Consider the following 21,509-nt stretch of genomic DNA (forward strand, 5'->3'; position numbering starts at 1 on the left):
GTGTTTAAAAAAAATTGACTTTTTTAGCCAGGTAGTAGTTCCATAAAAAGCGATTTTATCATTTATTTTTTAAAGGCTTATGTTTTATAAAATGCTTTAAAATTGAATTAGTAGACCGAAAAAACATACATATTAGCTAAAGTCGTAGTAATTGATGAACTACATTTTTTTAACGAAGATTATCTTAATTTTAAAAAGCTATCGTCTATGGAGTTGACATTCTGCTTTGTTCTCGAATAACAATTAGTTATCAATATTGGATTATTGATTAATTGTTTTAAAGCATTCATGATATAAATCGTATAAAGTAGTATACTCAACTTATTTAAGAGAAAAAAAGAGTAAAGGTTATGTAAATATGCTGCAAAGTATTATTATATTTACCAAATCTGCAAACAATATAGCTATTTAACATGAAAAAAAATTTTTATAGTAGTATTTTTTAAAATAGAAATAAAGTTTTAATAGCAATGTAAGTTAAACAGCTGTACTTGCAATTAATTTACACCCAATTAAATCTATCAAGTTAAATTGTGGATTAAAATATTGGAATTATGCCTTTTGTTAAAAGAGTTATACAACCTGGACAAATTCGAAGACATGAAAGTGGCGATAATAGCATATTCGAAGACCATGAAGAAGTAATTAACAATTAAAAATTCTTTAAAAATAACCATTTTAAAAATATCACCTTTTTTGTTGACTTTTTGGACTAAAAAATTTTTGAACATGCTAATTTAGTTTAAATAATTTAATTTAAAAATTTTTTAAAAACATTAAAATTGCAAATAAAGTTATTTATTTCCTTTTAACAATTGGATAAAATACTTAAAAAAGTAACTTGTATTATTGTCTAAATAAGGTGGTTAACCATGCTTTGGTTAAAGCTTTAAGGCAGTTGTCCTCATTAACTGTACATGCTGAAGATATATTCAAGGAAATAGAAGATGAATTTACAATAACTTTCAGGTTTTACGAAATGTTTTTAAACTTGTTTTAATGTAAGGCATTCAAATTTAACAGTCAGTTTATCAATGGTTATATTACCACCATAAAAATATTTTAAATTGCTTTAGAAAGTAATGGGTATATCTCTTTAGTTAATATTTACTGATATATGTAGGTGTACACATTATATTTGCAAACTTAAATTAATACAACCCTTTCTTTAATTGCTAAATTGTTGTTTTTAGGAGGTGTGAAAGGGTGAATGAAAGGTTGAATAAATTATTTGAAACCACTAATAATCTCAATCCAAAAGAAGTTCAAATTCGTGAGTTTATGATTTATACATTTTTGATTTATAATTTTTTATATTGAATACCAACTTATATCAAAACTTTACACAGCACAAATTATGAATATTTTGGGTCAAAAAATGTAGCAAATAATATTCGGATGTATGTTATATTTTGAAAATATTATTTGATTTGGGCAACAGCATAAAAATAACTTTAATGTTAAAACCTTTAATGATTAAGCAATAGGATGTGCAACAGCCTATTTAAATTTGATATATCGAAAGCAAATGTTTGATAAATATTAAACATGTGTCTTCAGCTTTTTTTTTCAAACTTAAAGCAAACAAAGTGAGTTGTAAAAGTGTCCTTTGATATGATATTGCACAATATAGTAGTAAAGATAAATTTTATTATTTGCTTAAATTGTACAATGATAATATTATAATATTTTTGGAAAGTCAGCTTTATTTTTGATAATAAGTTCTCCAGTTTTTGAGTACTTAGGAAAAATTTTATTAAACAGTTTAATTGATTATTTTTTAAAAAGTCGACTTATAATTAAACAATTTTGCTGAGCCAGGTTTAAAAATGCAACACTTCAAAAAAAACTGGCAGCCCACAGAGTTTACCTGTTTAAAAACAAATGTTTGTAGTTTAAAAACAGTTTAGCCTAAAGCTATGTAGTATGTTATTGGCACCAAAAAATTGGGATTAGCTTCTAATTATGTTGTAGTAAAATATTTAGGTCTGCATGATTTATTTTTATTTTTACAAACAATTATGATCTTATAATTGCTGAAACCTGTTTTTTTTAATTATTTTTTGTCAACTAATTGGGGTCAATTATAATTCAAGAATCTTTCTAACAAAAACAATACTCTTTTACAATTTTTTGGATTTATCACTAAAAATAATATTTGTATTTTTTCTTAGCAAATTCTTTACACAAAACCTATGTAACTTTCAAACACATCATTTTGTTTCAACTAAAATTAAACAACATTGGGTTGTTTTACAATGCTTGATGGTATAAACACAATAGTCGTTACATAACTATTGTCTTTATTTTGTAATTAAACAATTCAAACACAGGGAATGTAGATTACATACATAAAAATAAATGATGTGTTTTTCCTTATTTGATGATCAAGCATTTGTATCAAATTCATCAGCAAAATTGGAGTTCAATTTCATTGTATTTTTGGCTAACTTTTGTTGGTTTTAAGTAGTTTAATTTTGTTGGTTTTAAGTAGTTTAATTGATTCCTGATAAGTTTATTTTTGTAGTTTGTTTCTTTTTTTTAATTGATTACCAAAGCCTGGAAAATATCACAACTTATCGTAGTAAATTGCTTGAGAAAGGGTGTGGTTGCGAAGTGGTTATTGAAATTCTTACAGTTTTCCATTTATCTTTAAAATAAGTAAAGCTTGAAATTTAAAAAAGGCTGTCATCTCAAATAGCCTATATATATGTTTATATACACAACTATTTAAAAAATGCAGTATTTACATTACGTTGTTATATACCTGCTTTTCCCCATGATGCGTTATATATCTCGAGACCTCGCATTGAACTTAACGCATTATAAAACAAAGGGATGTTATTATAACCTTATGGGAATTATATAACAATGGAATCAGCATGGGAAATGTATTGATAATATAACGCGCGCGTAGCTGATAAAATTCAATAACTTCTGACATTTGATATTAACGTTAAAACCGCATTAAGTAATGGTTTAATACTTTCAAATATATTGATTGATTAACGCTTTGAAATAAAAAATTTGCTTTTAGTATATTAAAATGTAAAGTTAAATGCTGTTATTTTAAAAAAAATATTGGGTTAATAAGCAAAAAAAGTTTATATTAAAATCACAAAGCAAAACAAAGTATATATATTAATTCAACCAAAAGTCACAAAATCTTAGAAAAACTATATCTTATCCTATATTAAACGAACATTATAATATCAAATTTTGCTGCTAGCTTTGTATTTATAATATAATGTATCAGTTTAAGTTATAAAAAAATAGAATTTCCTTTTAAGACAAGATTTTTTTGGCCTTGTTATCTTTGAACAAAACCGCGCGCGTGTTTGCGTGTTGAAAATCAAGAATTCGGCAAATATTTTTTACTCCCTAAAATTACGTTAAGCTTATAAGGAAATCGTTTAATTCGGAATTGCTTCCCGATAGTTGCTATTTATTACCCCGACCTTTCTTGTCGTGACGTCACAGAAATTGTCCACCGTGGGAAAATGACCATTTTTTTAAAATTAAATCGCAATTTTTAAATATTGGATTTTGGCAAAAATTGATAACTTTTAATAGGCACGTCTTTAATAATTGGTTTTATGACGTCACTTATTGCTTGTTGTGCAATCGGATCAGTTAAACCGGACACGTAGATTTAGTTTTGTCTCATTGCGAAATGGAATTCGAAAAATTCGTTTGCGAAATTCGTTGCATTGTTTTTTGCCGGGTTTTATTTACGGCAAATTGAGATCTTGAATAGTAACGTAAGGGTAGTAAAGTAATGGAATGTGTGATCGCTTTTTATTCTAATGGATTTTACTAAATTTTTTAAACGGTTTAACTAATGTAAATTATAGGCTTAAGAATTGGTTTAAATTTCTACAATTAGTTAAATTTGTTATTGGCCACGTTTTAATCCACGCACGAATACATATATGTATATATATATATTTACTCATACTTTAATATACATGATTAGAAACCAAGTTTAACGACCAAAACTAAATACGAGGTTCATCTTACTGTACACTATATTAATATTCCAAGCTGTTAAATTTAATTTAAGACTAAGCATATTTTATTCTATGTTTACTCGAGATTGGGTTAGGGTAAGGTCCAAGCCTGAGTTACTCAAGATTGGGTCAGGGTAACTGATGTTACCCTATGTTTAGTCCATGAAGTCGACCTTCCTAAATCGAGGATAAATAAATGGGAAAACTAACAACAACAAAATGTAGGTTATTGTAATATACATTTGTTGAGCCAGTAATGTTGCAATAACGTAAAACCACGCGCGTTGCCTTTTACCCGAAATAAACCGACTTCACGTCTCACCATTGTCTTTTCTTTGTGACGTAATAAACATGTGCGAGTGTGTATTGTGTGCGAGAACTTTTAATTGTGACAAAACAAAGGACAGTGTTACTCGATTCGAACGAGTTTTTCAATGGGTTCGCAGGAAATTCGATTAAACGAAGCGACTTAATTTGATTAAGCGATCGCCATGTGGTTGTGTTATAAATGGAAAAATTGTTAAAAAAATGTTTTTTTGTCTTTAACTTGTTTATTATTTAACGAATGTTGTAATACTAGCTTTTGTAAATGTTGATTTTTCAAAATTTTGTTTTTGGTACATTTAAAAAAAATTACGTCATTGGGAGTTTGAATTACTATTTTTTGGTGTTTATCCAATTAGGTTTAAAAAATATTAAAACTAACCTGGGTTTTAACAAAATATTTATTTTTAAACTTAGCACTTAGAATAATAACAAAAAGCTATATACACTTCTATACCAAACTACATTTTATTTACCGTCAAGTTTTTATTAATAGCATTTCGAATTGTCGTTCTCACGTGTTTTTAGCTTTTTACATATAATTTACATTGTCGAAAGTTAGACATTTTTTCGTTACTAATTTTATAACACGAAGGCACCTTTATAAAACTTTGTGAACGTTTACTCGAGCGTGTAGTATAGTCTGGCTGTAAATATTTATCTCATAAATGTAGCAACTTTTTTTCCGATTCTCTTTTTATATGTGAGTTTTGTTGTAAATTTAACTGATTACACTTTAGACATATAAAAATATATCATTTTTAAACCATTAGTTGTGTTTGCTTACATTTTACATACCAGTGCCTTTATTGATTTGGCCTATAATTTTGTTGTTTTTTTAAATACATTTGAACTATAAAACAATTTATTTAAAAAAGCAAAACCAGTTATCAGATTGCAAAAAATTCGTTACAATTATTTGAAAAATAGTATTTGTGCCCTTTAATACCAAACTAAAATATGTATTTGTGCATTGAAATGTAAAAGTAAATGTGGTAGGCCATACTTTTTTTTCGTTTTAAAATCGAATTCTGTGAAAAATAAAGCATGGACTGTAAGTACGGTGGTCATTTGCGAGATTTCGAGCGTAAAAATCGATGTCCTATTATTCCCCGTGGACCCAAAATCTTAAATGGATTTAAAGAATTAACTTCACATTCTTGTTATTTTTACACATCAATCTATAATGCCTAAAAAAATTGCATTGTATTTTTTTTAACACTTCGGTATATTTACTACAGCATTTTGCATTAATGGTTATATATATGGTAATTTACGAAAAATTAAACCTTTTATTAAAATTTCTTGCTTTATTATTTTTTTAGTAGGTTTAATGTAGTTAGTTATATGGTCTGGTATTGGCATGTTTTTTACTCTTGTTATGTAACCTACAATTAATTTCACTTTAAGTACTTGGAAATTGTCCGGCGCCCAAGAAAGGCGTTTTAACTACGCCCTATTCTATGTTTATACAGAACACAAACTAAGCCCTAAGCCGCATATAAACCGTATATAGAATAAAGCAGTGTTTTAAGCGATTTTAACCTCTTTTACAAACCTCGTTTAAACCTCTCGCTTTTCGAAACAAACAGCGCGCCCCTCGTTTCAATTCGATGACCCTTCAAACTTTTAGCTATAATGACGTCACATTTCGGTAACTATTGCGTCATCGTAGGACCACTGTGTCATAAGCACCACTATTTGTTTTGTCTGTAGTCAATTTTACCTGGCAGGTGTTTGTGGTCGTTTGATTTTTGGCGGGAAAGGTTTTCGTTGGACGACTCGATAAATAATTAACTTTATTCGTGTGTGTAACATACCCCCTTACAGACACAAGTGTTTGCAGTTATGAAACTCAAACAATTAGCTCCGCCGTGATTTATGTATAGTTGGTTAGTTAATAAACTCACAGAAATATATTTGACATTGATTTAAAATCGAAAAAGTTGCTAAATTCTCAAAGAAATTTTAATTTTAAAAACTGAGTTATGGACGACAAAATATTAATATTCACTACGCCCAATACTAATTATATTTAAAGTCATAAATTTAACCCAATTTACGTCACCAGTTCATTAAATATTCACTATTTGTTGAAAATGCTCCTACGAAGGTTTCCGCTTCGATTACTACGAATATAATATAGCAGGAATTAGGGAAAGGTTGACGAGCGAATATGACTTGGATCACCTAACCTCGTTTAACCCATCCCTTATCTACAATAATCAAACAACAAATTATCGTTACGCTCCGTATGTCGTCGTTATATTAAATACAAGTGCATTTTACGATTAACCTAGCCTAGAGTTTTGCATGAACCTAATTTTTGTGAGTAATGAAAGTAAAAGTCCTTTTTTAACTATTCAAAATGATCAAGATTTAAAGCATTATCACTGTTTAATTACAGTAATTATTATGTTTTTGTACTTTGTTTGTTAAAAAAATTTATAGATACCTCTTACAAATTGTAATTGCCTGTTTTTATAATCGATAATTACAGCTTATTCACACTTCATAATAATTGGTGAGCATAAGTCACTTTATTGCTTAGATGTAAATTGGATTAAAATTAATCTTCTTGTTGGAACGTAAAGAATTAGTATGGGATTTAAATAAAGATTTTTTTTATTTAAGTAAATCTGCATAGTAGGCTGTTTTTTATATATTCTTTTTTTAGTTTGTATAATTTTTAAAAGTTTGTGGTGGAAGTATGTATTACAAATACATATAGTAAAAAGAACATGTATTGTTTAAAAAATTTGGGTGTTGTGAAATTTAAAAAAGTAAAAAGTTAATCAAGTTGTAACTAAACATGTAAAACTGAAATATTTTAGAACTCACTAGCGCAACATATTTTTCATATTGCCAATATTTCCCAACCGCTCGTGGGCGCTAATGAGACTACATCAATCGATCAAAATCTCTCGCGCTCTATTAAAAAATTGATCCCATTCAATTAAATAAGGATTGTCATATGGTGCGCCAGATTAAGATAAATTATTATCGGATTTCGTTGCGGTGGTTGTAGCTTGTGAAAGGTACACGTCACAGTTGAAATAACAAGTGGGGAAAGATATATGACATTGCTATAAATATTTTATTGGTTCGCGTATTTCAGTAGACTATACGTTAGGCAACTGTTTATTTAAATGATAGGGCGTGAGGTTAATGAATCACGCGAAATAAAAAACCTATCTTAAATAAAAAATAATTTTAGGGATCTATTTATTATAAAACTCATATATTGTCATAGTCAGATTTAATTCATTAGAGTTGATAAAGTTTAACTAAAGGACAGCTAAGCGTTTTGTACAGGAACTATATTCTATTAATTATAAGCTATATATTGTTTATTTAGCAAACAAGTTTTTTAGCAAAATTTAAAAGGCTATATTATATCTCGATCGTTTCTCATTAAAATTTAATAATTAACAAGTTGGGTAATATTTGCTTTCTTAAAATTTTTCATATGAACTGTATTGCCGCGCTTACACAGTACACACTTTAAATAGTTGTTTTTAAAAATGTTATCGCTAGATTACGATCGTCCTAGGCGCATATTAAAATGACAAATTGTTTTCGACAAAATTTCTATAGCACGTTCACATAATCCCACTCCGAAACAAAGATGTCAACAATTTAATAATTAACCAATCCCGTAATCAGCAATCTGGTATCTATATACACGTTATAATACATCCCTTGTCATTATATATATATATTTATACGTAGAGTAAATTGTATGTTGTATTGAGGGACGCAATAACCATCCGATCGGCCTTTGTCAGTTTCGCGTTGTTCTTTTTGTGTTTGCTTTTTAATATTGCGTCAGAGCAGTTTGGTTAATGTACAACGTCGAAGGGTATATTAGGGTCCTAGCTATTGTTAGTTTTTCACACTAGTACACATGTATAAGAAAGCTTTAACGGTAGGGCGAGGTTTTTTAAAGTTTAACTTGGCGTCAATAGATTTAAAGCTTTGCATTCAGATAATGTTCGTAAGTAAAGTACGCCTAAAATTTCATGTTTTGTAACAAAAGTTTTAAGTTAAATTTACATATTCGCCATTAAAGGTAAATTTACGATTCGTATACCATAGTTATATTTAAAATGTTTATTTTTGTCTAAATGCTTTACTAAAAAGTTCCGTAACAAAATATAAACATTTCGCGCGACTTTTTTTTCAATTTCAAAAGTCTTGTTTTTCAAGTTAAGCTGGGTTTTGTCAACACAGCAAAGTTGTTATTTTGCGGTAAGGTCGATTTACAATCGCACGTGACTTAGCTTTATGTGTCTGGTAAGCTTTTGGATTAGACTCAACCTGGTCACACATGTCCGTGTTTACCTTGTACAATAACATTCGAAGAAAAACGACATGTCCTAGTGTCTGGTAGTAACCATGAGTCAGCAGCAAATATATAAGAAAACAGTCTGATTTCAGACCGCAAGTTTATTTTATAGAGTCGACGATCTCCGTTACAGTCTTATTTTAATCGCAGGCTATAAGATACAGTTACGATTTAAAATCTAAATGGAAGTAATTTAAACCCGGATAAGTTTATAGCTATTTAAATGTGGCACGGGTAATAGCATTAGGGTTGCTTTAGCTTTATGTAAGAGTAATACGAGATCGGCATTGGACTGAATTGTCGGATTATTGCTTTATAGGAATAGCAGGAGTTCTGTGAAATAAGGGGTGCGGAAATAATAGGGTTGAAAAGTTGAAAGAAAAGTTGGATCGATATAATGTATCGGTTTAAGTTTGATCCATCATTAGTTTTAAATTGCCTAAACTTAGTTGGTTTAGCGGGAAGCGAAAGTTAAAATTTCTCAGTATACAATTTCGAAAGTTCAAAAATAAACGTTCCTAAAATTTTGCAAAACACTTAGTATAAGTCAGTAAACAACGATTTTGCCATAGCTCTGCAAACAATAAAGTTAAAAGTTATTTTTAAAGTAAATATTATTGAGAAATGGAGAACCAAAAAAAAATTTACATATACTTCTTTAGTTGCTATTTAGCCACGTAACTAAGAATTGCGTTAATTTCGGCGAGAACAAATTAAATGTCCCGAATATATTTATATTACTTATTACATAATTAATAAATAGACCCATTAGGCATATTATTAATGGTTATAATTGAAATTTAATCGAGCGTGTTGTAATATAATGGAAAATAGAACTTGTTTTTAACTGAGAAGGCTAAACTTGATTTTGGACAGACGGGCATAGGCGTCAGGTTTTAATTGAATAAAGTTTGGTGCGGTTTAATATACCTGTGCTATTTAAACAAAAGTTCAATTCTGTGTATTTACACCAGGTCAAGTTGGTAGATAAATGTTAATTTAATATCTTATTTGATAAGGGATATTTACTTCTTAAACTACGTGGGGTGCTCAATTTTTTGCCGGCCACCTTGTTTCGGTATTAGGCGCCGGTGATTGTTTAAATCCAGCGTTTGTTGAGTTTGCCTACTGTGTGCACTCATTAACTTAAGTGTTTTCCGATTTTAACAGGTTTCCAGTGCGCGAAATTTTAGAAAACACTTGGACTCGAAATCGACTTTTCATTTTCGATAAATCGAATACCACGAATTTGATCTGCGTTGTTAACCATTAACAACCAATACTGCTTAACTTTAAACATCGAAATCGATTAATATAAATTTTGTGAAAAAAATTTGGCAACCCTGGAAAAGTGAAGTGGGGTGAATGGTGGTTGATAAGTGAAAAGATAAATTACGAAACGACGATGACGTGTGTTATATACTTTAGCTTAAGAGCTCGCATGCTGAGTATTTGAGACCAATGTTAAGAAATGGTTAACGTTTTGAACATACTCGTGTGGTCTGATATAACAGGTTTGCTGTTTGTTTTTAATTAAAGCAATGGTTAAGATAGAAGGATTTAATAAATAATTTAAACAAAGAAAGATAAAAGATGTTAGGTAAGATTAAAAATAGAGTAGTATGGGAATTTTTTGTGAACTAAGAAAGACTAGTTCTTTGTGGAAAATTTTTCAAGTAATTCCGCTTTGGAAAAACCCGAAAATAAGTTGACTTTTCCATTTTCGATTAGCATAATTAGGTTTACTTAATATTAACACTTATATCACGTGGCGCGGGTAATTATTAAAATAAAGGGAAGTCATAAAGTGCAAGAAAATTATATTTACCCTCTTTCCCACCTTGCCTGTTAGGTACTCAGCAGTCTGATAACCCGGCCGATGACGTCACGCTGGGTTGAGTTGCATGTGAATTGTATTTAATCTCGATGGCAAAAAGCACACGGGTCTTAATCCCGTAAACGTTATACGAATTCCCGTAGTCGGTTTTTGCCGCTGTAAGCCTATAAACAGGTCGAAATTTCTTCACATAAATAAGCATTGTTGTTATGAAAAGGCGATTAGATAAATCCAGCCGCTTGTAGCGTTACAATGCGAGGTTATTACGCCGCATAATGGCCATTATTAGGCCACAATAGATGCAACGAATTGGGTGTTAGTTTATGTAGAGCGGAATATGAAAGCACTGGACGGTGCTGGATTAAGTAAATATTGACTTTAAATCAAATTAGAAAGAGTTTCTAAAGAAAATTTACGGACCTTAATATGATTGATTATGAAAAAAAAGTTTCCTTCAATTAAAAGTTAAACCTAAATAAGTATCGTTTATATAGACTCTAGACTACTAGAAAGTCCAGTGTTAGCATAATATTAGTTTAACTAAGAAAGGTAAGATCAAAGTAAGTTTTTAAATAAAACTCACAAATTTATTTTTATGAAGAGTATAAGTTTATAAATATAGAAACTGGATTTTTTTAAAATTTTGTTACAATAAAACAAAAATAAATATGGGGAATAATTCCTCGAAACCTGATTCGTTCTATCGTGCGTCATCAAAACGTTGGAAAAAAGGTTCGAAACCACGTGACTATTATAAAGGTATTGTTTATAAGTTCAAATATTATTGTACGTGTTTTATAGTTAAATATTAAAAAATGGTCTTATTTGACATTTATAACTGTAAAATAAACCAAGTCAAAATATACAATGCATTTGGGTGGTATTAAAATCTACTCTTGTTTTTAAATTTTTTAAAATTAAATAAATGTTTGCATTTAATTAATTATAAATTTATAATGGTAATAAATCACCTACAATGTGCTAAAATACATTGTACAAATTTAATTCAAGTACAATTCCATATAAGGTAGTATTTGCGATTTGTTCGCCTCTAAGACAAATATAACGACTTTGGACCATTGGAAATATATAACAACTGCCATAAATAGATTGATTTTTATTTAATTTCAAGTGCTTATAACCGTGGGCGTATATTTGCCTTGCTCTTACAATAATATGTCGTTATAAAAGTAAATATGTCAGCATATCAGCTATAGGTGGACGATTTCAGTGTTTAATCGCAATATACGATTCTCGTTGTTTTTTATCGGATATTAAATTTGAAATTAATTAAATTTATTTTTATTATTAAAAAATATCCTTGGAAACAGAGTTTAAATACTTAATTTAATACACAGTAAATTTTTTTTTGTGAAATAGGTAAATTTTTAGAACATTTTGTTGGTTGTGACGTACACGTGACATCATATTTACGTTCAACAAGATACAATTTCACAATATTTATAATTAAGTTTAATTGTTTGAAATTCGATAACTCTTCAGTCTTAAAAATAACACGTCATTTAATTGGTGTGTTTGTTTACCAAAATCAAAAATAAATTTTATAATTCCAAGAAAAATATAATTTTTTTTTTTTTTTTTAAAATCCCCTATTCCAAAAAATAAATTTAGGAACGCCTATATTTGTCAGTCGGCCGTCTCCGTTTGTTAATCGCGCCATTTTTCTCGTTAAGCGCGTGAAAAGCAAATAAATGACATCATTATTTGCCCATTGTTTCGTCACAGACGCCCTTATTTAACGCTGATTCATAGGACAAAGGAACGTTCAAATAAGAGAAAATAATTAGCTTCACCTGGTATTTAATTGATGTTTTCGTACGTATTGGTAATGGTCGGTCACTTTTGTACACGTTGTTATGACGAACTTAGGTAGTGTAAATGGGGTAATTATGGTTTAACTATGTAAAACATTGGTCGTTAGTTATGCTTGGATTTATCCAATTAAAAACGCTGTGGTAACTGACTGTAACTTTTTTCTCTGTTTTAAAGCAAATTGTAAAACGCTTACAACATTTGTATAGAAATGATGCTTGAAAATTAATTTATATTTTTACTTTGTAATTATGATTTTATTTAGAAACTTTAATAATTAATATTGATTTTTATAAAATGATTCTAAGTCAATAAAACCTAAACGATTACTATTAAATTCTCATTTGTTTAAATATTATTTAAAAACCTAGATTTATAAAAAAATCAATTTTGAATACAAGTTATAACTTGAGTTACTTAAAAGTAAAAAAAAAGCTTTTATAGATTTTTGTAACCTTACTATGACCTTAAATCGGCCTTTAGTGACCCCAATTTAGCTAAAATCGAGATATAATCGATTGGGAAGCCAAATAGCTATTCAATAATCAACATATATTCCTTTGTTGATTTTGCCAAAATTATCACTTAAAAATTGATATACTTATTTAATATACGGCTTTATACATTTTTATCTTAACAACATATTAAATTGAAAATTAAATTAAAAATGGTGTACTCTTAGCTTTTGTAAATGTAAGCACCATATATTATAAAGCAATTACCGGTATAACCACAATTTGCAAAATTAATTTTTTGCAACCTTTACAACGTTTTGAGAGCCTTGTAAATATGCCTATCTTAGCAGTTTGTTGACTTTTTATAAAACCTAATTACCATGTTGAGTGTGATGTGTTAAATTTCACATCGATTCATGTGTTACAATATACACATTTATTAATAAGAAAATCAATAGTTGTGTTAATGAGTCAATACATGTAAGCGGTGAAAGTCATGCTGTCAGCACTTTAACATTGTGGTTCAAATTTGTTGTTTCAAAATTGTATTACGCAATGCTTATTTATTAACGTTCGTTTAAATATTGATCAAAAAATTTCGCAAGCTCCGAATTATTTAACAGAACACATGTTGTCCAATGATACCATGACATTTAAACTAAATACTGAATTTTGATCGTTTTTTTTACTTTTTTAGCCTTATCCGATTTGGATACTGAGCAAAAAATTCCGGTTTATCTTCACTACCATTCATGCGACAGTGTGGAAGACGATTTGTTTACAACAGATACAAGAACACCATGTCTCATCCACTTACATACTATGGCAGGCGGGGTATGTAATTAAAAAATAGTCAAAAGCCCTTACTTTACTACTTGGTAACTTTTGAAGATAAATTACTACTGTTTTTCTAGTTCAAATAGTTGGTGCATTTCTCTATTGGGGTATTAAGTAGTAGAATATGATTACCTTTCTAATAATTATTTAATTTACTTTTTTAACAAAAAGGGTTCTTGTTATTTTATAATATATTAGATTTACTATAACAATACAGTTTGGTGTTGTTTTAGTTTCAAGTTTAACAAATAAATAAAAATTGTTATTATATAGGATTTAAATGGAATTTTACAAGGATCAAAAGCGTATGCAAAATCTGCAAGACCGAAATCTTTTGATCCGAAAATACTTCTTCAAGATTCTTCTTCTTCTAGAAAGTTTTCCTCTTCAAAATCTACTGTAATTAAATAAAATAATATTTCAATAAGGAAAAAGTTTGTGTTACTGAAGAGGCTATATTTTAATTTTTAATATATTATGCATTAATTTTGTATATAAAATACTTGTTTTTTACATCTATGTGATAGCTTTACATAATATACTTATGTTTTAACTGTTAAACAAGTACAACTGTTTTCTCAGTAGCTGTTTAAAGCCACTTACATGTTTGCTTTGTGTTAAAACTCCGCCCTTGAAGCACTTCAGTAGAAAGCTTTGTTTTCGTCTTAGCGAAAAAAAAATATTTTGTTTTAAATTTTTGTAACGTTTCAAATAAAAATTTTGTATTTAAATAATTGTTGCAATTTTTTTTTCAGATGAAATATTTACTTTTATTTTTTTACTTTTAAGACCAACATTATTGCTTCACCTGAATTAAACGAACTTTACAATCCCCAACAAATTCTCCCAACACCCCGCCAGAAGATGGAGCAAGATAGCTCCCAGCACCAAGCTCAAGTCGTCACAGTCGGTAAGTGAACCAGTCTGATTTACATTTAAAAAAAGAAAATAATATCATTTTGATTTTTATTATAGATTTACTATTCCACCAATTACATTTATAATCCTGTCTAATTTTTTAAATTATGTTTTATTATTTTTTTACCCTTCCAGTTTGCTATAGCAGATTTAAAAAAAAAACATTTAAAAACTTTAACAATAAGCAATATAAAACATGTAAATTTTATTAAAATAAAAGTACATTTTTTTAATTTAATTTTTTATTTTCAGATACTTCAGGTGTTCAGTTTGAAAGGCGAGCAAATCTTCGTCGATCTCAACGTTCAAGTAACAGCTCAGTCCGAAGAAAAAGTCAACAGAAGTTCCGAGAAAGACATCGAACCTTAACTGCAATGCCTGGATGTATATCGCAAGAACTAGGTAAAAAAATTAATTTTAATCCCTTATTTTGGTTATTTTTTTTTCATGTTTCACGATTTTTAAATAGGTTTTTATTTTTTGTTGATTTTTTTCAATTTATTTTTTTATTTTTTTAAATTTATTTATTTGTTTTAAAGCCCCACGAAGGATACGTTTGTTAAGGCCTTCAGGTAAACCTTACGCGCTTTATGTTATGGTGACGTCATTAAATGTGGTCACGTGCTTATTTTAATTATGACGTCATTGAATTATTTATACCTAAACTGCTGTGCATGAAAACATTGTAATAATTTATCATGGGAAAATATTTGAAAATCCATTGCTTTTAATGTAATATTCTGTAATATTTAAATGTTGGCATAGCTATAAGCCTAACACATGCTTTTATATGTTGTTCATATAAAATTTTATCTTTTTATTTTTTTATTACAAAAAATATTTTGTAGATATTTTATAGAAAAACAAAACTTTACATTATTTTTAAATATAGGAATAAGTCGACCCAACAGCCTTCACTCTGATGTGAACTCAAATTCTTCATTTTTAGGAGAAGGGTCTGTGCTCAGCGGTAAGTAAATATTATTGCATATTTAAAACAACTTTTACAGAAATTTATAATGAACACACACGTTTGCAAAAAATGCTGTTTACAATTCAGATAATATTAACGTGAACATTAAACACAATTTAGTTTTAATATGTAATGCATCGTGAGAAAGTAAACATAAAACCCGTTATTTTATTATAAATTAACTATCAAATTAAATTCGTTTATCTACAATAAAAATCTATACAATACAGTTAAATTAGTAAAAATTAATATTTATTTCAAGAAATAAGTTGCTTATTAAAAAGTTTTTAATTTATTTTAGATTTTTCTGGTTCCCCTCGAGCGGAAAGTCGGAACGCGGAAATTCAAACTGAAGAAGTAAAAATTTTACCAGCCACCCCGAATAAACGAAAACTAAAATACAGATATTCGGTGAGATATTATTTTATTTTTAATATTAAATGAGTTCGTATATTTTAATTAACATATATCTCAAGATTTTTTTTTGTTAAGTTGTTAGCTTACCAAAAATTAAAATTAAATTAAAGAAAACACAAAAAATTAAACTTTCTTATTTTTTGTAGAGTCCTACCGGAAAAAGTGCTCCTACCACGCCATCAGGCGGCGCCCGAGTCACGCTTCAAGACACTAATGACGTCACAAGGACACAGCCGATTCAGCAGGTTGTCCATAACAACAACTTTGCGCATGCGCAACCCCGCGTCAGTGCCGCGATGACGACGAATCACGTGATTAACGGTTATAAGAATGATTTTATGAGAGAGAAAAATTCCCTGGTAAGTAAAAACTTTAATACGAAAAAGTTTTTTATATTATTTTTAAATTATCCTAAATTTTGCGTGAACTTTATATTAATACACTTTGACATTTTCATATTAACAGAAGTACTTAATTGTCATATGATATATTTATAATAAGGTAAATTTAAGTGAAAGCGCCAATTAGTTCTATAAGTACTTGTTTTTTTCTGTAATTCGCCAGACTTGAATAGCTTGCTAGGCAACTCTAAAAGTAACTCTCAAAATACGAATAACTGTTAATATAAAGACAAGACTAATTAAACTCATTTAAACTAACATGTTTTAATATTTTTAAAATATTTTTGTTAGGGGGACGATAGGTTGTCTTCTGGTTTCTGGAGCGGAACGGAGAGTACACGTCACTCGGCTACGTCAGACATTTTGCTTCAACATCACAACGTCACTCTCGCCTTACAACAGGTAACAATCAATGTTATCTTTCCCTATCAATCATTTTGTTAGCCTTGCGACGAAATGTAAATATTGGAATAAATGTACAATGGGGTTATTATATAATGTTAAACGTGTGTTAGTGGGCGCTTGTGGACTTGGATTAATGACCTTTGTACATTGTTAAACCCTTGGTGAATTAAATACCTCGTTTGTTATCCTACTAGTACAATAATCGCATTGTTCTTTTTTAATTTAGGTTCTAACGAATAAAAAGTCGCCACAAGATCATCAGATTACTGGATCACGTGACCAAGGGTATAAGAATGTGTCACGTGACCAAGCAACGAGCTCGCCATTGGCTGACACGAAAATAATGTCATTGTCGACCTCGACCTTGTCTATTAACTCGCATCTTAGCACATTGGATCAGTCAATCATGTCTTCAGTTGTATCTCTTAGCCAGTCAAGCGTCGCGCCTGCGTCTGACGTCAGCGCCAATCTGAACTACGTCACCGACGCGTCATCGTACGTTCCGAGGTCCGAGATGGGTACACCTTGTCAACTTACGTTCGGTACACCGGCCGGTGCTTACAACTTTATGAACCCGAACTACGAGGAAACAAAACCGAATTTCGGGTCCAAAATGGAATCGCCAATGGATCCTTTAATACTGGGTAACCGACGTCGAAATGATGGAATGATGAGAGATGACTCCCGTTCGTTAAATTCGTCGGTTTTCTCGCAAGACCAGGACGGGTATTATACGTCTATGCACAAGGACAGTGGTGTAGATAGAAGGTTGGATAGTGTGAGAAATACAAATTCGCCTGGAACGTTTTACTCAGAACCAACTCCCGACGTTTTTTCTTCTACGCCCGTGGAGGCGAAAAAGCAATTTTTTGGAAACGATTTTGCGAAAAATGAAAATCGATTAAGTGCAAGGCAATCATTCGGACAACAATCACAAATACAATTACAACCACAGCAACCTCAGACTAAAATCAATCCACAAAACAATTTTCAAAATGAATTAAATCAAAAATTAGCTCGACGTAAAACGTCACCCCAAAAACCAAAGGGAACCAATAGCAGCAGACCTTTTCCACCACGTCGGGCCTCGAGTCTTCGCTCACCTCGTAACGATGGTAACAAAGATCATTTGGTGTATATGGAACCACTCTCGGATGATTCACGTGACGTCGGTGATGGTTGCGTGGTTAAAACCATCCTATCGCCTCGAACATCGGTTGTTAATTCAGCGCAACAACCATCTTATCAACCACCTCTTTCAACAATACCATTAAATATAAAAAATGGCATTAAAGTGGTTGAAAATAGCCATCACTCACCAACCAAACCATATCGTAAACCATCCCGAGCAGATTCGTTCAAAAGAGCCATATCTAAACCAACACAGCGACCAGGCTCCATGATGGAACCAACTAAACACCATATTTCACCCAGAAGACCATTATCTGTTAGTGGTGGCAACCAAATATCGACGCCTTTGCGGCTGTCTCCGAATGCCTACACAAAATCAAATTCACCCACAGACAACTTACAGCAGGATGTTTCTCTTGGTGTAGATCAAAGTAAATCTCCATCTATTTCAAATAACTCAAACCTTAAATTGAATGAACAGCTGTCGCAGCAGAAAAATTCGCCAAACATTTCTCAAGATAAAGTCACTCCGACTAAAATAATAACAAATGGTTACCAATCACCGAACCACACTTCACCGAATAAACTTTTGCAAGAAAGAAAATGGTCACCAGAACGAAAGCCACCATCCCCCAAGAAAGTGGATTTACCAACCAAAACTAACATAACAACCAATTTAACTAAATCCCAAGATAAACAACCAACGTCGCCAATAAAAACTAAGTTATTGGAAAAACAGCCATTGTCACCAACTATTATACCAACACCAGAAAAGAAACTGTTATCCAACAGTACTAAAACACCAGAACCCCAGTTACCAAATAAAACACCATCGGCTCCAGTATCTCCTGCAACCCCTGTGTCACCAAAAGTAAAACCAGTAATGTTTCAACCACGGCCATGGTCCCCTGGTGCAAAATCAACCACATATAAGCCATTACCTACTGCAACTATAACCACAAAAGCACCAGAAAATAAAGCAGTCCCTACTGACAAAATCCCCTCTCCAAAAACTCCAACCACCGTAAAACCAGCAATAAGTAAAAAACCAACAAATCTACCAACCTCGCCGCGTGGTTCAACCAACAATCAATCTGCACCTCTTAAGCAGTTAAATCAAAACTCAAAGCCGCTTGTTAAACCAAAGCCATTGCCGAAACCAAAACCCTCTGTTCCCGCGAAGGAGAACAAACAAAATGGCGAGCAACAACAAACTGCGATAAACAAACAAGATCGAGTTTCGGTGAAGAATGCGAGCGCCAGAGCAGCCTTTTTCGGCCAGTTTAACGACACGGATAGGGAAATGGGAAAATCGATTAGCAAGAATAAAAAATCAAAGGAACAAATTTCACCTGTAAACAATAATGTAGAAGTAGAAACGAAAGAAGTTGTAAATCTAAAAGAGTTACCAAAAGATAGCGTTGTTAATCAAGTTTCACCAAAGGAAGAGAAACTTGTAACGATACCAGAAAAGGAAAAGGAACCAGAAAAAGAACCAAGAAATGAAAATACCATTTTTACTTTCCCAGAGAGTAATAACAAAACCGAGGTCGAGCCTACAACACCAATTGCTAAAACACCAGAAGTAAATGGTCAGCAACCGTCGCCTAGTAACTTATCAACACCAGTTTCACAGGCACTTTCTGAACAACGAAAATCCCCAGTCTCAACGAGCATCGATTTTGCAAAAACTGACGTCACTTCTGATGACGTATTACCCAACAAGAATACTGAACCAGAAATCAATGAATTTGAAACAGACATAGATTCAGTTCCTGTATCTAAACCTAAAATTGTTTCTAAAAATATTCCGTTGTCTCCCGTTGTGCAAAAAACAACCAAACCCGAAATTTCTGCATCAAAATCGATTCTGTCAAGCGAGCTACGAGCTTCTGTACAAAGGTAAAATTGGCTCTTATCATTTTATTTTTGCGTTTATTTAAGTTAAATTAAAACCCATGATTAAAAAAGCGTTATTATTTCCAAGAATTAAAATATATATTTTTTAGGTTAAGAAATAACACTCGTACACCTACCAGTCCGATAAGCAGTCCAAGTAGTGGCAGTGTAGGGGAATCACCTGCACTAAGCCCCGTCTCAACGTTGGAACGACGTAAAAACGGAAGGTAAATACTACAAAAGTTTTTTGCCCCACGTTTATATATGTAAATAAATTAAACTATAGGAGTAAGGAAATTGCTAGGTCTGTTATCATTGTTCATCTACTATAAGCATAATGTAAAATAGATTAGGCACTAGAATAATTTTATGTGTCATTTTTAGATATTCACTTTCCAGTCTCGATAGAAGACGTCGAATTACGTCAGGGGGAACTTCACGTGACGATTTTAAAGCTCTTCTACTACAAAGTTTTTCAAGGTAAATACCACTCGATTTTAGATAATAATAATAAGACATTATACAATATATTATAATTTATTGTTTATTTAGATCAAGTGGATCATCGATGAGCGCTACTGAAAAACTTGCTCTTTCAAATCAACAACTCAATAGAAGTTTTAGTGACGGAGATGACCTTAAAGATAAGCCAAGAGGTAAGTCAATTAATTTAGTTGACAAATGAAATTTGGACTTTATCTTGCTTAAATTGTAATAAAAACATTAAACAGTAATAATTTTAATTTTTTTTTTAAATTTCTTTATTTCTTAATTTTGCAGACACTCCAAGGCCAGTAAGTATAGCTTCGCCTGGCGATATTAAAGCAGCAATGAATTCAGGAAGACATGGAAGGAGAAATAATCGTTACCATAGCGACCACAAACTTTTGAACGGTTCCGGAGGTTTTGCATCATTAAAACATTCACACCCTTCATCAAGTGCACGGTAAGTCTTGTGTCATTCAGAATGTTATAAAGAGGTTAAAGCCATAATAGGTTGTTTAAGTAGTTTTCCCCCCTTTATTAACTAATTTATATACAACATAGGCGTTATGGAACTAGAAGTCGGACGCCTACTCGTCCGATGATGTCCATTACAGAGGAAAGCGATGTTTCCCCCCAGTCTTCTGACAAACTTTCAAATCAAAGAAGTGCTAGCGTCTCCAACTTATGATATTACTAAAATCATCGTTATTATGATGGAAATGTTTGTAATCCAAAAAAAGATGGGATGACGTGTAATTTATTACGTGCCGAAGAATGACACATTTCTAATCCAAAATTCCAACTTGAGCTTTATTTTTTTATATTAAAATTATATACCTTTTATTAAACTTTTGATAAAAATAGCGTTCTGGCAAAATGCCAAAATCGTCGTGCTTATTCAAGACAGGTTTCTTTGTAAATCTGGGTTTTGTAATTTTTACCAAATAAAAACCAGCAAGTCTGCGTGGCGTGTGCTATTTAGTTACTGCTTCAAAATTGTCTCTACTGTGATGAACTTTCTGAAATGCTTGCACGAAATGTAGTTTATGCTGCTCTTAGTAAAAAAAAATAAAACTACATTTTCACTAAAACCTACTTTTGTGCAGTTAACCAGTCGTCATTTAATTTAATATCACTTAAAATTTAGTATTTAAAAATGCATAAGGTTTTAATGTAAACAATCAAAAAAAGGTTACATTTTATAACATGATACAAATGATAACACTTTCATTACA

General features: G+C 30.8%; 1 protein-coding gene across 3 annotated transcripts; it reads left to right on the top strand.

The window, feature by feature from the left end:
- Nucleotides 1-442: 442 nt before the first annotated feature.
- On the top strand, nucleotides 443-21,237 carry LOC145752837 (uncharacterized). Of its 3 annotated transcripts, XM_082569192.1 has the most exons (18): nucleotides 443-641; nucleotides 863-969; nucleotides 1,194-1,273; nucleotides 13,505-13,641; nucleotides 13,918-14,043; nucleotides 14,434-14,554; nucleotides 14,815-14,964; nucleotides 15,102-15,134; nucleotides 15,455-15,532; nucleotides 15,837-15,946; nucleotides 16,099-16,311; nucleotides 16,645-16,755; nucleotides 16,985-19,791; nucleotides 19,899-20,015; nucleotides 20,173-20,268; nucleotides 20,341-20,444; nucleotides 20,569-20,734; nucleotides 20,836-21,237. In XM_082569192.1, the coding sequence occupies exons 1-18, from the start codon at nucleotides 555-557 to the stop codon at nucleotides 20,960-20,962; spliced, it is 4,770 nt and encodes a 1,589-aa protein (XP_082425318.1). In that variant the 5' UTR covers nucleotides 443-554; the 3' UTR covers nucleotides 20,963-21,237. The 3 variants fall into 3 exon arrangements, with proteins under 3 accessions (XP_082425318.1, XP_082425326.1, XP_082425335.1); XM_082569200.1 differs by lacking the exon at nucleotides 15,102-15,134; XM_082569209.1 differs by lacking the exons at nucleotides 443-641; nucleotides 863-969; nucleotides 1,194-1,273 and adding an exon at nucleotides 11,100-11,278.
- Nucleotides 21,238-21,509: the final 272 nt, after the last annotated feature.

The sequence above is a fragment of the Corella eumyota genome, chromosome 1 (assembly GCF_963082875.1).
Source record: "Corella eumyota chromosome 1, kaCorEumy4.1, whole genome shotgun sequence".
Taxonomy (NCBI): Eukaryota; Metazoa; Chordata; class Ascidiacea; order Phlebobranchia; family Corellidae; genus Corella; species Corella eumyota.

What these genes read in the sequence shown, in the direction of transcription:
- LOC145752837 (XM_082569192.1), top strand. Translation starts at nt 555, where the DNA reads ATGCCTTTTGTTAAAAGAGTTATACAACCTGGACAAATTCGAAGACAT. An exon ending in GAATTTACAATAACTTTCAG is followed by an intron (nt 970 to 1,193) that starts GTTTTACGAAAT and finishes TGTTGTTTTTAG; the next exon opens with GAGGTGTGAAAGGGTGAATG. An exon ending in CTACTACAAAGTTTTTCAAG is followed by an intron (nt 20,269 to 20,340) that starts GTAAATACCACT and finishes TTGTTTATTTAG; the next exon opens with ATCAAGTGGATCATCGATGA.